The sequence below is a fragment of the Myxine glutinosa genome, chromosome 2, assembly GCF_964187855.1.
Source record: "Myxine glutinosa chromosome 2, kmMyxGlut1.1, whole genome shotgun sequence".
NCBI lineage: Eukaryota > Metazoa > Chordata > Myxini > Myxiniformes > Myxinidae > Myxine > Myxine glutinosa.
This window is the reverse complement of record NC_136262.1, coordinates 134685617-134703530: the sequence shown is the minus strand read 5'-3', so window position 1 is coordinate 134703530 and position 17914 is coordinate 134685617. Positions and strand designations below refer to the sequence as shown.

The 17914-nt window shown below is 44.7% G+C and overlaps 1 protein-coding gene across 1 annotated transcript in view; it reads left to right on the top strand.

Annotated features, from left to right (window-relative positions):
• Positions 1 to 1442: 1442 nt before the first annotated feature.
• Positions 1443 to 17914, top strand: part of LONP2 (lon peptidase 2, peroxisomal) — a gene marked incomplete at its 5' end in the record, with an annotated part of 103853 nt that continues 87381 nt past the window's right edge. Inside the window, 2 exon segments of the mRNA XM_068105087.2 lie at positions 1443 to 1698; positions 12924 to 13055. Coding sequence (XP_067961188.2) covers positions 1570 to 1698; positions 12924 to 13055 — 261 coding nt within the window.

Below are 17914 nucleotides of genomic sequence, written 5' to 3'. Positions count from 1 at the left end.
AGCGGATTAGCAGCCGCGGCTCGAACCATTAACAAAAACTATACCCGATTCTTATTCGTTGGCCAAATCGTGCCACAGGTATTCAATGATGGAAAAGATAAGGACGAATGGATGTGAAGAAAAGAAGGCAGAGTAAGGAAGAACAGGATTTATTAATTATTTACACGCAACCAAAGCAGAAAAGAAATGAAATGCAATTTACAGGGAAATGGAAGGATCAGAAGGACACAGAGCAATTTCTAGCTTGTCTACACAGTCTTACTTATTCCCAGGGACAACACGAAGGACAGACGACAATCAGACTTACACGGGGAATGAAGCAGAAATGAATGGCAGGAGGTGGATGGCTGGACGGGCGAGAAAGTGGGATCACAGGGCGGGAAGGATGCGGGCCCGGTTGGGGTGATGGCGCGGCTCGAGGTGAGCAGCCGCCGACCCTCCTCAATCGGTTTTGCACGGCGGCGTTCCTTCATAGCTGCGGCCCAAACCGCTGTCAAAGCTCAAAGCTGCGGTGGTCAAAGCTGCGGTGGACTCAAAGGTCATCGGAGGTCCCTCGCTCATGTGTGGTTCATCTCCCGCATCTCACGCATCTGACTCCGCAGTCCTTCCCCACCCCCTTTTTATGAGGCGCGTCGCGATCAAGCCGCCGGCCTGTTGGAAATGCCCATCGGTGAGCTCGCCTCGGCCTTGATTGGTCGCGAGGGCTCACCGATCCCGCCCCTTGAGGAGGCGTTGGCAAAGCCACGCCTTGTTCCTGGCGCTCTGCTGACTCCTCCCACCTTCTGCTCCGAGATGACCTCGTGTGCAATGGAGTCTTGGGGTGAAGGTGATGCCAATAACCCCACCCAAAGTTACTGGCACTTTGAAGAGGCCATGGGGGTGTCGGAGGGATCCTATCTTATTTCAATTCGGTGCAATGCAGTGTCAATTAATGGGAGACAGAGCCTTAACTGATACACATAATAAGGAAATAACTATTTAGAAGGGTATATGGTGGCCTACGTGCTTGTACATGGACTAGCTACGGTGCACTCATTTCAATTAACAGCCAATTAAAGGGGAAATGTACATAGGAAATTTTAATACTAAATTTACAAAGTGAAGGTTCTAAGAACCGTAACAATATATATATATATATATATATATATATATATACATAAATACATACATACACACACACACACACACACACACACACACACACACACACACACACACACACACACACACACACACACACACACACACACACACACACTGCAAAAGCAATCAATGTCATGTTATACGCACTTTAAAATTTAATTTAAGATTATTCCTTTTTCCCGAACAGCTCCAAAACATCCGAGTTCCCTTGGTTATTATAAGCTTAGCTTTTGTTTAAAAAGAAAAGAGCATCTTCTGTAAATGTGTTTGCATTGTCTGTGCCTGCTGGGTTCTTTCAGGGTTGGCACCGCCGCCTTGATCGTGCAAGTGACGGGCAGTAACTGGCCCCGTCCACACTACACACTGCTGCTAGTAGGGCTTTGTCGCTTCCGTGTAACGGCCATCAAGAATGATCGGCCTTTTGTCATGGCTGATGTTGAACAACTCGACCGGCTGGAGCAGCCTGATCCAGCAGGGGCAGATAATTTGGATGGAGAAGTACACGATGAAAGGCTGCTGGACCTCACTCGCCAGTTCCATACACACGCTCTGCAGGTATTTCCTTTTGTATCGTCAGTCGTTCAATTTTTTGTCAGCTTGGAAAACGACTTGGTGTTCATTTACTTATCTAATCCAGGTTTAGACTTTAACTTTCAAACTTGGTTGTTCTTGGGCAAGTTTGGGATAGATTCCCCTTGTCCGAAATACTATATGTCTTCTCTGACATTTTACCTACTCTGAAACGCTATTCTATATTAATTTCTGCTGTTCACATGGAGATTGCGCATCTCATTGATTATTGTGCTATGTTATCAGCGATACAGTACATGCTCAATAATATAGCAAGTTTTGAAAAGAAATCCTTTTATGTACAAAAACTTTTAACACTGTACATGAGAGCTCAACCAAGTTGTGTATTCATAGAACACCTTATCCCACGCTGTCTTGAGAAAAAAGGACATGGGAAGGGTCTGTGAGCGGCAAATTTGATTGGCCATGATGAAGTAAAATGCCGTAATATTTTGTCCAAGTACTGCTAAATGGAAGGGTTTTGGAAGTACCAAAAAGGTGATTTGTGTTCTCGTGTTCAAGTATGTAATTCAATTGAAATAAAATAAAGATTTTAAATGTTTGAGAAAAAAAATCAGAAGTTTACCGCCATTGATGCAGCGTCTTTTACACCACCTTATTTAACACTTTGTTAGTTGTTTTGTGCCTGTTGTTTGTGTCCTTTACGATATCGCCAAAAACAGTAAATTTCTTGTTTGGAATGATTTTCAATTCTGTTTGACTGCCAGACAGGAAGACACGGTTAAAAGATTATCTCGCTCCTCTCTGCGCACACACGATTGGGACGAATTCAGAGTCAAAGTACTGCTAAACTAAACTACAGGTTCTTTTTCCGATTCATGTTGAAAAGATAACTTTCAATTTAAATTAAGTAGTTCCTCAATCGTAAACTGACGTTTGGGGACAGACAGACGAGCAAAGCGAACCAACTGCTTAACCCCACTTTTTATTCGTGTGTGCGGGGTAATGAACATGCTAATGTTGCATGTCGTCATCACAAGGCAAAGTACACATTTTAATAGTGTCGACTGTAGCAGTATTAAATGCAGACGAGTTAGCGATTCGTGATCGACGATTGTCTGCATTTGTCAAGAAGTTTGAGAGCTTGTCTTCTTTCTGATCATTTGCATTGATGTGGAACTAATTTATTTAGCCTTGAATGATAGACAGACTCAAAAATTAATGTCCAAACTTGTTCAGAAGACAATCTGATTTTTATTGAAACGTGGTGGACTTTGCTTATGTTACAAGGAAGATATACATCAAAGGAGTACAGAAAACCACTTGGCATGAATCCAAATCCAAAAAGAACACACACACACACACACACACACACACACACACACACACACACACACACACACACACACAACAATTCCTAAGCAAAATCCAGAAGCATTTGTGCAGCGCAGCCTTTCTTATACTTGTGAAGAAAAAGAGAATGGGGCTGGGCTGAGGGGAGGAGAGAGGGGGGGGGGGGGGGACTTAGATCGGGGATGGGGGAACAAGATAAGAAAGTTGCAAGAGATTCAAGAGTGATGAAGGCAATCTGGTTTTGTCCATTCCTTTCATCTTGGGAGAGATTTTGGGTTACAGAAAGTACAATTCTCAGTTATTGTGAGGCATACAGTTATATCATAATACATTTGTTGGGCTGAATTCCAGTGTCAAAAGGAAAGAAAGTGTACATTAGTTTTTTCCCCCCAAAGAACGGCACTCCTCCAATGTAGTTGCGAAGTCACAATCTAATCTTTTTAGTGGGATGTGTCGGGTGCAACCTTTCATGAAGCTCAACACTTATTAAAAAATAGCTTTAGAGCAACTTCTCTAGGCTTATACAAAGTATTACTAATAATAAAATGTTTGTTCTATAGTCCAAACCATTTGAGTATACGGTTTTACGAACTCATAGACAGTCCTTTTGGAAAACAAAGTATGCTTTGTAATTTTAATTATCAGCTCACCAGGTGTGGAGCACGTTATGCAACACGGAGTTGGCCTTCACTTCTCCAAGATAAAGTTTTCAAGTTACAAATGGCGGGAAACTTTTCCCAAACTTTTGAACTGATCCGAGCAGGCAGGTTGCCCCGAACAACCGTTTGCCTTTAGCCTAATTTATGACCTGTCAATGAAAAGCTCTGAGTAAATAGTTGCTCGGCTAGTAAGTTCTATAGAACACAATTAAAGCTGATCACTACATGCATTAATGGAGCTCAAGCAAGCAAAACAATTAAAACTTAAGTGTTTGCAACAACAGGTGGAGGCTCAAGAAAATCCATTCAATTACACAAATTACGTATGCAAAATAATTAATTTTCTCCCACAACATCTTTAATTTTGAAGCATTAATTTTTGGACAACCTGATCTCTGTTCCTTTGTTCCCCACAGGCAGGGGTGTCGAGAGTAGGGATCAGGGGGGGGGGGGGTCGCTGCCTCAGGGCTAGGGTTCCGAGCTTCTCCTGTAATTATCTTTAAACAGTAGAGTGAAACCCCTCATCTGCTCATCCTCATTTTCTCATGGTTAAATTTAAACCCAGAAGCTGATGTTGCTTTCCTTGCCATCCTTCTTGCCGGAAACGAAACAACATTTACCACGGTTAATAGTACAGTTTCAAACTTTACAGAAAATGGTTGTTAACCAGAAATGTGCATTACAAAGAAATGGGTTTGTATCCTCTTTGTCCAAAAAAAACCCACTATCTTTTCACGAATTTTTTTTGCCAATCTTATGGATAAATAGTGTTCAACAGTTGAGGGTGCGAATTGACTCGATCGGTCCAAACGTTCCGCTATCTTTTATTTTCGATCATGCGGCTAAATAAAAGTGACCATTTGTTTTTCTCGGTGAAATATTCAGGTAAATGACACGGATAAATAATAATTTTGTCCTTGTGTGCATTTTATTACCCTCGCCTGAGGAGAGGGTATTGCATTTGAGTCTGTTTGTTTGTCTGTCTGTCTGTTTGTTTGTCTGCAACAACAAAACAACAAACAACAGGCATTTTAGGGCCATTTTCCCTGCAAGAGCGGGGGTTAGCCTTGCGGTCCCCATGACAATCTTCTCCATTTTGCCCTATTTTCTGCATCTCCCCTTGTTAACCCCTGTTACGGATTCGTCACTTCCGTTGTGGTGGTTTGCATCCACTGTAAATATTTCTGATTCCATGTACTATTATTGTGTTCAAAAGGTTTATTGTCCATGAACTGTTTTCAAAAGGTAAAAAAAGTTAATGTTACAAGAAACAGGAAACCGGATCGGGAATCGGAAGACAAAGAGGAAGAAGAGGGGAAAAAGAGGTGGAGCGAGTGAAGTCGGAGAAGAAGCGAGTCGCTTCAAGGTGCGGGGCGAACGTTGTCGAACGAAAGTCGCCAGTGAACTTTCGGGGTTCCCATGAAAGGGATTCCAATGATGACAGCGTGGTTAGCGCTGTGACAGGTTAACCTGTGTGTCAGGTTTTGCTATCGATTCAGGAGAGAATCATCGCCGTGCTGTTGCGCCACGAGACCGGGCCGTCGGCCATTTTGACTCGCGCAGGACTTGTGCTTCGCTCGCGGTTTCGTTTTTTCGACTTCTCACCGCATTCAGACGTCGATCTGGGGCGTGTGTGTGACGCAGACTTTTGAAGGCTAATTCGGCCATACCCAAGGGTGTGATCTCTCAGTCACCTGCCGGGCGCCTTTGGATTTCCCAGTCGCCTTGAGGGCGCCTTTGTACAGCTTCGGCTGTGTGACTGCCGTTGCCATCCGCATGGGATTCTGGTCTCGATTGGACATCGTTCTAGCGATCGCTGGAGCGAATCAACTTCATCTTGAAGCCGGGAATAAGAGACATTGGGGAATGTTCTTGTTACACTCACTTGGAGCACAGTGAGTTATATATTACAAAACTGATGGTACCATCATAGGACATATTGATTGTATTTTTGAATACTATTGTTGTTGTACTGTTATTCTTGTGTGATCTTAATACAATATTTGTTTGTGAGCAACAATTGGGGTGGCTTCTCCATTGATCTTTGACACACAGAATAATACATTTTTCTGCCGTGACTCCTCTCGGGGCTCGGAGGTATACCGTGATCAGGGGGTCGGGGAGGAGCACGTAACAGAAATTGGGGGCTCGTCCAATTGGCTCGGGGGCTCGAAATTGGGTCTTCGTCCGGGATTAAATTCCCTAATGACATTCGTCTGGGATAGAATTCCCTAACATTCCCAAAATTCTCAAATTTGGATTTTTTTCCAAATAGGGGAATTTTTTCAAATTCCAAAAATTCCCAAATTTTTCAAAACAATTGGAAACATTTTTGTGTGAAGGTTAACAGGTGTTAACTGATAGTCACCATGGTGTTTGACACAAAACAGTTTGCGGCGTCCCCTAATGAGGCACAGTTCCAAGCATTAAAAAAATCGGAACTCTTCATATTGGCCAGACATTTTAACTTGGAGGTCCGAGTTAGTATGCAGAAGGTAGAGATGCAGACATTGGTGGTAGAATCTCTGGTGGGACAGGGAACATGGAAAGAGGTAGCCTTGGATTGGTTACCCGAGGAAAAAGAAAATGTGGAGCTCCGGAAAATGAAGATGCAACTGCAGAGGAAAGGAAAGCAGAAGAAAGAAGAGCAGGGGAAAGAGCAGAGGAAAGGAGAGCTGCAAGTGAACTCGAGGAGAGAAGAGCAGAGGAAAGGAGAACTGAAAGGGAGTTAAAGGAACGTGACATGGAGTGTCAGAGGGAAATTGAACTCAAGAAGTTGGAATTAATGGGAGAACGGGGAGAGGTAGCATCCATGCCGGCTGGTTCGACAACTAGTCAGAACACCTGGGATGTTGGTAGGCATGTGAGGCTGGTTCCACCCTTCAATGAAAAAGAGGTAGCCAAGTTTTTTTTACACTTTGAGAAAGTGGCTCAAATGCTAAAATGGCCTGTGGGGTCCTGGACTATGTAAGTGCAAAGTGTTTTGGTGTGTAAAGCTCAAGATATATTTTCGGCTTTACCGATTGACAAATGCACAGATTATGAGGAAGTGAAGAAAGCCATTCTCAAAGCCTATGAATTGGTCCCTGAAGCTTACCGGCAAAAATTCCGGAATACCAGGAAGAGGGAGAGTGAGACCCATGTGGAGTTTGCCAGAATGAAGGAAACCATGTTTGATCGGTGGTGTGATTCGAAAGGGGTTGGGAAAGACTTCAAACCGTTGCGACAATTGATCTTGGTCGAGGAATTCAAACAGTGTGTCCACGAGGACATTAAAGTGCATCTGGAGGAAAAGAAGGTACCAGAGTGGTATGAGGCAGCCACCGTGGCAGATGACTCTGCCTTGACACACAGGATGGGGTTCCACAAACCTAACTTCCCGCCTAGAGTTCGCCAGGGGAGTTATGGTACATCCGGTGCGGAGAACGAAGATTCATGGGGGCGGCCTAGAGATGACGATGAGGACAGATCTGATACCGCGACTTCGGGATCAGAAGTCTACAGTTCCAAGACAGACTTATCTTCCGGGGGGCTCGAGGCAGACCACGAGTTTTCCCGCCGGGCCTCCTTGCGCTTTTTGCAAGAAACCTGGACATTTGATGTCCCAATGTTTTGCCCTGGAAAGGAAAAATCAGGAGAGGAGTCAGATTAGTACAACTCCGAATGCATTGGCAAATGCGAGAAATTGTCCTTGGAGGACAGTGCCTTGTGAAGGTTCCCATGCCAAAGTTACGGCATCATAGAATGACCTTGCTCAAGAGGGTTACAAACCTTTTATTTCAGAGGGGTTTGTGTCACTGGATGGAGACTTGACTAACCAGCGACCGGTTAGGGTATTGAGGGACACAGGAGCACATCAATCTTTGATGCTTGAAGGCATTTTGCCATTGTCAGAGAAGACGGCAACTGGTGTTAGTGTTCGTTTACAGGGGGTTGGTGGCTATGTTAAAGCTCCACTTCGTCATCCATTTGCAGTCTGATTTGGTGTCAGGACTAGTCACCGTAGGTTTACAAGCCACTCTGCCTGTAGAGGGAGTATCTTTTGTTATCGGGAATGATTTGGCCGGTGGTCAAGTTTCTGGTAACCCGATTTTTGTTGAAAAGCCTAGTATGGAAAATAATGCCGCGCAGTTAGAGCAGGTGAATCCGGGTATCTTTCCATCCTGTACCGCGACTCGTGCTATGGGTAGGAAACGCTCTGAAGAGAAGAGGAAGGTACTGACGTCACGCTTGGCACAGACGCGTCTTGTCAAGTACCCTGAAACTAAGTGTCAGCACACATGAGTCATGAATGGAGGCAATGTTGGCAAGCTCTTTGTGGGTGGACTGAACTTCAAAACCAGGGAAGTTGTTCTGGACAATGTCTTCGGCCAATATGGACCACTCTTGGAAGTGCGGCTGATAAAAGACAGGGAGACGCAAAAGTCAAGAGGGTTTGGCTTTGTCACGTTTGAAAACACAGAGGATGCCAAAGATGCAGAAAAGGATTGGAATGGCAAGGATTTGGATGGTCGAACCTCAATAGTAGAGAAGGCAGGCCATGGGCGTCGAGGGGGCTACAGAGGAGGAAAAGGTGGAAGTCGTAGTTTTGGTGGTGGCCGCAGTCGAGATTACTATGGATGCTCCCAGAGTTACGGCAGCTCCCGAAAGGATGATTATCAGGGTAGTGGCCGAGAAGGAGACAGCTATTCCCGTGACTACAGTGACGAGCGCTCCAACCGTGATTATTATGAAAGTTAGGAAGAGTTTGAAGCACTGAATGCTGCGGAGCCGCCGAGCCAAGATTCCTACACGTATTAACCGTGAACTCCACATTCCTATAGGCGTCCATGTCGTGAATACTTCCAGGCCTCACCACCCAACCACCATGAAACCTGGCTCTCAGCTCGGCCTCTCTAAAAAAGTGCTGTAGATTTGCTTGACTTTGGATTTTTGATCACAAACAACCCCATAACCCTCATTCAAAAAATGAAAAATAAAAATCAGAGGTTGAGGAGATGGAGTTTGGCTTTGCAGGAGTTCAACTTGGAAATTGAGCATGTAAAGGGCAGGGACAATGTCGTTGCTGATGCTTTGTCCAGAGTGAACTAACTATGGAAATCTCTGTAGGTTGTTTGAAGTTTTGTTGTTTTTTGGGGGGAAATATTGATTATCGTTGCTCACGGGAATTGATGATTTGGGTGTGGGCTTACTTTTGTTTGTGGGGAGAGTTTTGCCTACAAAGAAAGTTTTCACTATGTTCAAACTTTCTTTCTTGAGGGGGGGAAGTGTTACGGATTCGTCACTTCCGTTGTGGTGGTTTGCATCCACTGTAAATATTTCTGATTCCATGTGCTATTATTGTGTTCAAAAGGTTTATTGTCCATGAACTGTTTTCAAAAGGTAAAAAAAGTTAATGTTACAAGAAACAGGAAACCGGATCGGGAACCGGAACACGAAGACGAAGAGGAAGAAGAGGGGAAAAAGAGGCGGAGCTAGTGAAGTCGGAGAAGAAGCGAGTTGCTTCAAGGTCCGGGGCGAATGTTGTCGAACGAAAGTCGGTAGTGAACTTTTGGGGTTCCCATGAAAGGGATTCCTATGACAGCGTGGTTAGCGCTGTGACAGGTTAACCTGCGTGTCAGGTTTTGCTATTGATTCAGGAGATAATCATCGCCGTGCTGTTGCGCCACGAGACCTGGCCGTCGGCCATTTTGACTGTATACAACAACTGTTTGACTGGCCATCAACACCAGATCATCTGTATACAACAACTCCCACGGTAAACCCTCCTTTACGTTCCGAGCCAGCACCTCCATCACAGCTAAAAATAGTGGTGGACTTAGTACCGACCCCTGATGCACTCCCACCTTCACCTCAAACTCACCACTGTTCCCGTCCTTCGTCCTTACAGCTGTGCGCGCTCTTTTGTACATTGCCATCACTACTCTGATCAACCATTCCTCCACTCCTAACTTCCTCAATGCCCATGTCACGACTTCACGTGGAACCCTATGAAATGCTTTCTCCAGATCAACAAACCCAAGAAACAACTTCTTCCTCTTCTCCATGTACTTCTCCTGCAACTGCTTCACAATAAAAAGCACGTCTGTCGTTCCTCTTCCTGGCATAAATCCAAACTGCATTTCGTCAATCCTCACTTTCTTCTTTATCCTCCTCTCCAACACCCTTTCCAACACCTTCATTCCATGCTCCAATAACTTTATCGCTCGATACGAGCCACAGTCCAGAGGGTCCAGAGGGACCTTTCCCCTTGTATAGAGGGACGAGGGTACTCAGTTCCCAATCCACAGAATAAATATGTCTGCACAGAATAAATGTGATTTTCTCTGCAACCGTTGGTCCGATTGACAGGAAATTTTCACCGTAGGTGCAACTCCACCTATATAATTTTTTGATGATAATTATGACGTCATAATTCGACAAGTATAAAGCTTCATCCGATCAAGATGAGAATTCTTGAACATAATCTAGGAATACATTGGTGGAGCAAAAAAGTAATGACGATGTCATCGGTCACGTGGTTCGGCCGCCATATTTGTTAGAACACAAAATCCTTAAAAACCACTGAAAATATGTCCTGGTGAGGGTCTGCAATCTCCGATTGGTCTTGTTATATACTGGTTCAGGCCGTTTGTCTGGAGCATTCCATGATGCTTTGGACAATTTGACTGTACTGTATTTTCCATACTCTGTAACACGTACGAGGTGCACCAACTTCAACTTGGATAATACAGACTTGGCATTTAATATGGAATATATATTTTTTCTTGACTTAGGTTTACTTTCTTAACTCAGTATATCAATCTGGTGAGTTTCTTTTACACTTTGGTGATTTATTTGTTAAAAGAACCATGTCACTGATTGTCTGTCGCAGCAAGAAGTCAACAACAGGATTATATCACAGGTGGCGTGGCAAAATGTATGGACAGGTGCATTTGATGATTGGCTTCACATTCGGGTATACAAGGGTTGTTGCGTTCTGTATTAGTGGAAAACAACTGCTGCACGTCTCCAAAAGTTATTGCTGCTTCCTCTGGAGATGGTCCGTCAACTCGACAATGCTGTTTGTCATGGAGTGGTGGCTTTACGAAATTCTGGCATGAAACAGCGTGCTATTGCTCGGCAGTATAGCATCACTCAAGGTCAGGTGTCATAGATCCTGAAACGAAATGCTCAGAGGGGTGTCCCTACTCCAATACCGAGGCCAGGACGTCCCCGCAGAACCACAAGGAGGGATGATCGCCAGCTGCACTGGTTAGTCCGCAATGGCCGTACCAAGTCAGCTAATCGGCTTAGGGCTGAGTGGCAGCAACTGACAAATGTGCTTGTATCCAGAAGGCTAGTCAACCAACGACTGGTTCAAGCAGGCTATCGTGCCAGGCGTACCCTGAGAAAGCCACGCCTGACCAGACAACACCGTCAGCGCCCATTGCAGTGGGCCAGAGAGCACCATCATTGGCAGCCAGGACACTGGAATCACGTGATCTTCAGTGACGAGTCTAGATTTCTGGTCTATCGTCAAGATGGCCGCGTCCGAGTGCGCAGACAAGTGCATGAAGCCTACAACAAAGATTGTATAGTGCCAAGAGTCCAAGCTGGAGGTGGTGGGGTGACCGTTTGGGCTGCTTTTCATGCAAGGGGCAAAACTGACCTGGTTGTTCTGAATGGAGTGCAGGGCCATTCTGGAAGAAACATTGCTTCCATTTGCTCGTGCAGCCTTTCGAGGAAACTTTGTCTTCCAAGATGACAATGCACGGCCTCATCGTGCTCGCATGATCCAACACTTTCTTGCTGACCGTGGTGTCGAGCACATGGAGTGGCCTGCCATGTCCCCGGATATGAATCCGATAGAGAACTTGTGGGCAGAATTAACGCGTCAAATCGACCACTTGGACCAGCAGCCGACCTCTGTGCGTGAATTGCAGCAGGCTATTGTCACTGCATGGCAAGCGATTCCTGTCCAAACCTTGGCAAATCTCGTGAACAGCATGCCTCAACGTGTACGTGCTCTCCTGAATGCTCGTGGGGGTTACACGAAGTACTGAACTGTAATTTTACTGTCCGTAATCCCAGTCGTAATTTAACTTTTGTTTTTGTTAAAAATTTTTTTGGCGAATGTGCAAAATAGAGATACTTCTGGAAAACGTACAGAAGTTTAACACAGTACTGTCCATGAATTGAGTTCGATATCAGTTTGCATCACTTTCAAGGATCAATTTATTTGTTTCGAAATGTCAAACGTGGTTTTTGTTTCTTTTAAAGGTCACATTAACAAAATCTAGAATAATTTCAACATAATTCCAATGAACTTTTGGTTCTAAGACGTCTTCAGTAAGTTCACCCCCACAAAAAAAAAATTCCATAATAAATGCCAAGTCTGTAGATTAATTTGTTAATACTTTATTTGTTTACTTTTCAACACATGTACCTAAAAAGGTTGCTGCTGTGATTTTGCTTTATTTGTCATCTCTTTGCTACTCAAATTTAGGATCTTCATTAAAGAAAGTTCCTTAAAAAGCTATAAAAGAGAGAAAGGGTGAGGGTGGGGGCCCCCGAGGTTGTTTGCCTCTGGGCCCGCGCTGGCTCTCGACGCCCCTGCCTGCAGGTTTTTAGCTCTTTTTCCATTACAGGCTTCTGGGCTGGAACCATTAATTGATATGTGCTGGTGATTCATCATGTCAGGTGTCAGAGATGATCTCCAGTGAGACTATAGGATTAATAATCAGAAAATGGACTCTCTCAAATTGTTGATGATATTGGTGGGGTCAAAATAATGCTTAGAAACTAAGAATTTTTGGAATATCCCCTTAGCAAGGTATAGCTCTGATTATAGATATTGAGATTTCAGGTTTGTGGCAAGATTTTGCACTTGCTCACAATGGCTGCTTTTGCTTTCACCGTTTGAGTGGAATGGCAGTTACTGATGGTATTTCTCTGTGATTTCCAGCCTTTTGAGGTCACCATTGCCTTGTGCCAGAACTTTTATCATGTCTGCATCAGAAATATTGACTTGTGTTTTTCAGAAATATTGACTTGTCTACCAGAGAAATGGCACACACCTTTGACCTGTCTGAGCAGAAGTTTCACTTGTCACCATTGGATGACCACCATTGGATGACCATTAACCATTAAGAGCCGTACTCTGCGAATTGGACATTAAATAGTGTAACACGTGTGAGGTTTGAGTTGGTTGACTGCGTTTTTTTTGTAAGTCGCATGGTGTGTGTTTAACTTCAGTTGGTGGAGTTGCTGGATACCTCGGTGCCTGTCGTGGCCAAGTTCCGACGGCTGCTCGACACATTGCCTTCGGACATGCTTCCAGATATCATAGTCTCCATGATACACACATCATCATCAGAAAAGCTCGAGGTGCCTCCATTTACTTTTAACTTGGAATGAGATGCAGTAAAATTGCACTCTGACTGTAACTGCAACGTGTCATTTGTCACAATCGTTTCTGGCAAAGATTGCCACCTGACATGAAAAAATAAACGAGGGTAATTAAAAAAATTAATAAACATAATGCCGACTGCACAATTAACTTGAACTTATTTCCTTGCCTTGGATAAAAGATGAAATGTTTTGTATGGATATAAAGGTTTATGGAAGAGTTGTTCAGTGAAGATTAAGGTTTTGTTAACCCTATAGGTGAGGGTATTTCCTGCACATGGGAGGTGCAAATCAAGTCATGGGAAGTACGTAATGTCGCTGCGATGAATGAGTGTTCCCACATTTTTGGGGGTTTTTTTGTTTGCATAGTCGAGGCTTGTGGAAGAGCTAGCAAACGTAACGGATCAGGACATGACAGACAAAATCAGGAGGCAAAACACGCATGCATGGAGAAAGAAACTCCAAGGAGGAAAAACTGGAAAATTAGGAGGAGTGATTTGGGTGGGGTTAACGAGGGGAGAAAAGATATTTGTTTTGGATTGGGGGACGATCTAAGATGGTGGTGAACATCTGTCTTGAAGACCTGAAGGTAACAATGAGACTGAAGACGATATGGAAGTTCATTCTCCAGGTAGGTGGAATGAAGAACAAATGAGTCGAGGTGGGTCATGATCCTGGATTTATGTAGTTTTACCAAAAGAGGGTTGATGATGCACCGTGTGTGCCCTGCAGAAACCTTGGGGAACAAAGTACGGAAAGAGCAGAGGTGTAAGACCAGAAAGGAGGTGGCAGAAGACAGAGACCACCGACCTATCTGCAATGGCGAAGTGATTCAAATGTGGCAAACCCTTTAATCAAGCTCAGCATATCCTAAAATACAAAGTGAGCCTGAATGCCAATCGTTAACATGAAATGCTTTCAACTACCTTTGTAACCCCTTTTTCAAAATTTGGCCGAGACTAAAAGAGGATTTTCCAGAGCCAGAGAGATCGTTGATGAAGATTAGGAATAGGACTGGGCCTAGAACACTGCATTGGGGCACTCCAGCCTTGACAAAAACAGGCGATGAAAGGATTCCATTGAGTGCCACATGTTGGCTATGAGAGTAGAGGAAGTCGCTAAGCCATGTGTGGAGTTGGCCATGGATGCCATAGGCAGAGAGTTTGTAGAGTAAGGCAGGGTGCCCGACTATAAAAAACAAAACATGAGATATGTCCAGAGAGACGGCCCTGATCTCATGTTTGCATTTGAAGGCCTCCATCCCTTGTTGGGTGAGTAGAAGCAGCATGTCCAAGATGGAGTGACCTGGTCTGAAAACAAATTGATGATCTGCTATAAGGTTGTTGGATAAAAGGAAGGATTTCATATCCACTTTGATGATGGATTTCATGACCTTGCTGATGATTGGAAGTAAGCTGACGTGTGTAGTTCGGAGGATGTTATTGCACCTTTTTATGGAGTGCATTTGATGTTGATGGATTTCCAAGCAGGTGGAAGATGACCTATCACAAATAACAGGGTTAAAGGAGCAGATATAGGATGTGCAAAAGCTGCAGAGCAAGTTTTTAGTAAACATGAGCTGCTGCCGTCCAGTCCGGCAGAGTCAGAGTCGAGGGTTGAAAGAACCTTCTTCACCTTCTGAAGTGCAAAAACACCTGAGAAGGTCAATAAGGAGCAGTTGGGTGTGACATGGAAGGGTGGATACCGAGAGTGGGGGCCTGGGGACACAAGATTTGGAAGCAAACATAATTGAGGCATTCAACCTTCTCACGAGCGAAGTCAGCTGTGGTGCCATTTGAAGTGAAGGAAGGGATGGAAGGGGGGAACTGAGTACCCTCGTCCCTCTATACAAGGGGAAAGGTGAGCCTCTGGAGTGTGGCTCGTACCAAGCGATAAGGTTATTGGAGCATGGAATGAAGGTATTGGAAAGGGTGTTGGAGAGGAGGATGAGGAAGAAGGTGAAGATCGATGAAATGCAGTTGGGATTTATGCCAGGAAGCGGAACGACAGACGCGCTCTTTATTGTGAGGCACTTGCAGGAGAAGTACATGGAGAAGAGGAAGAAGTTGTTTCTTGGGTTTGTTGATCTGGAGAAAGCATTCGATAGGGTTCCACGCAAAGTATTGGCATGGGCATTGAGGAAGTTAGGAGTGGAGGAATGGTTGATCAGAGTAGTGATTGCAATGTACAAAAGAGCGCGCACAGCTGTAAGGACGAAGGACGGGAACAGTGGTGAGTTTGAGGTGAAAGTGGGAGTGCATCAGGGGTCGGTACTAAGTCCACTACTATTTGTGGCTGTGATGGAGGTGCTGGCTCAGAATGTAAAGGAGGGTTTACCGTGGGAGTTGTATGCAGATGATCTGGTGGTGATTGCGGAAAGTATGGATGGACTGAAGGAAAAGATGAACAAGTGGAAGGAATGTATGGAGACAAAAGGTCTGAGGGTGAATATAGGAAAGACGAAGGTGATGGCAAGTGGTAAAGCATGTGGTGAGGTGGAAAGAACTGGGAAGTGGCCATTTGCTGTGTGCAGGAAGGGTGTCGGAGCGAACTCCATTCAATGTACAATGTGCGCTGAGTGGTTTCATCAAAAATGTAGTGGTCTGAGAGGGTCATTAACCAGTGTGGCAGCTACATTCAAATGTAAGGTGTGCACAAAGGGAGCTGCAGATGGAGGAAATGTTGAGTTGGATCTTGGAGACGGCATGAAGCTGGAAGGTGTGAAAACATTTTGCTACCTCGGAGACATGCAGAATGGAGAAGGTGGATCAGACTCGGCAACGGTTGCAAGAGTGAGATGTGCATGTAAGTAGTTTCGGGAACTGAGTGGCGTGCTGATGAGGGGAGTGTCGTTGAAGCTGAAGGGAAAGGTGTATGCTGCATGTGTGAGAAATGTTATGATTTATGGGAGCGAGACATGGGTAATGAACGTAGAGCAGCAACGAAGGCTGGAAAGGGTGGAAATGCGAATGGTTCGGTGGATGTGCGGAGTATCGTTGAGAGAGAGGAAGACAAATGATGAATTGCGAAAGATATTTGGGAATAGAGCCTGTGATTGATGCTGTGAAGAGGAACAAGTTGAGATGGTTTGGTCATGTGTTGAGGAAGGATGAAAGTGACTGGTTGAGAAGAGTGATGGAAATGAATGTAGAAGGAAGTAGAGGACGGGGAAGACCGAGAAAGACTTGGCTAAAGATGGTGGAAGAAGAAATGCGGGCAAGGGGGTCAACAAGGAGAGATGCAGAAAATAGGACAAAATGGAGAAGATTGTCATGGGGACCGCAAGGCTAACCCCCGCTCTAGCAGGGAAAATGGCCTTAAAATGCATGTTGTTGTTGTTGAAGGGATGGAAGGGGAGCATACTCCAGAGCCAGACTTATCAAGGCACCACCAGGGTTTTTTTTTATTGGTTGGAGACAAATTTGAATTCATTCTTGAGGTTGGACAGATGTAGTTTTCTGGCGCTCCTGAGAGTGGACACACACTTGTTGCGGATTTTTTGGAAAGCACTGAGATTGCCTTTGGTCGGAATTGCTTTCCAGGAAGAGAAGGCAAATTGTTTAAGAGCAGCTGCCTCACCACGGTATTCAGTGTACCATGAATGGGAAGAAAGTTATGATAACTAAATATGAGATGGAATGAATATGTGCATAAGAGAGAGAGAGCAGGATGCTGTGGAAGAATTCCCAGGCTGTTAACATCGGGGACGGTAGTTATAGGAGAGCAGTCCTAAAACGAGATGGCTGCTTGCAGTCCTTGCCAATTGCTTGAGTGAAATGCCAGACTCGCCGGCATTGAGGCAGCGCTCTGAGAATATCCAGAGAGATGTTGATTTGGTGTAGGTAGTCGCGATGTGCAGCCTCAGAGGCAAGTAAGGAAGTGAATGATTGAGAGGGACAACAAGCAGAAACATGATTTTTGATTGAGGTGTACAAGTTGAAGGTATGTCAATGTCACTTTGTTTTTGCTTCATTATGTTGTGAGTGGCTGCACATACCACTCACTATCTAGGCATCTGAGGGGAATAAGCCTTTACTTATGGAATGTGAAAAGTATAATGAATATTTGACTAATGCTTTGATAAGGAGAACAGGGAAATCACCAGGCTCTCAAGCACATTTGGACACGTCTACGTTATTTTGTTAACATTTGGCCTTAGTCTTGTGGAGCAGCTTGTGCACAAATCACCGAAAAGACATGCATTCTTGGGCTTCATTGTATTGTACACCGCTCCTTTCCTATTCCATCACCAGGCGCTGCTTGACGTTATCGCCGGGCACCGAAGAGGACCCGCCGATGACGCGCACTGAAAGGGAGTGCAGCAATACCCAGGCCTACGTCATTAATTGGTTCCATAAGCCGTGACCTAACTCGGTTTTTGACGTAAACCGGGCGTAATGCCTTAAAAATGCCTTAAAATGAAAACAAACACCGTAAAACTAAAGTAAATAACTCGCGAAAGCATATATTATAACTATCGCTAAACCAAGTTGTTATTAAATTATGACGGTTACCCATGCCTTCATATTATTCATCCAAATGATGGGAAGAGATGCCTTCGGGATGTTCTTAAGTGCCCGGGGGTTCGCCGCATGATACACCAAGAGCGGCTTCAGCTTGAAGTCGCCGGTGCAATTACCCCCAAGCATTAGCGTTAGCCGCTCCTTCGCGACTTTGTAGCCTGGCATGGTCTTCTCCTCCTTCGAGATAAAGGATCTGTCGGGCATCCTCTTCCAAAAAAGGCCTGTTTCGTCGACGTTGAAGATCTGCTTGGGCAAGAATCCCTCGTCCTCAATGATCTTCTTCAATGTGGCAAGAAATTCCTCGGCGGCTACGGT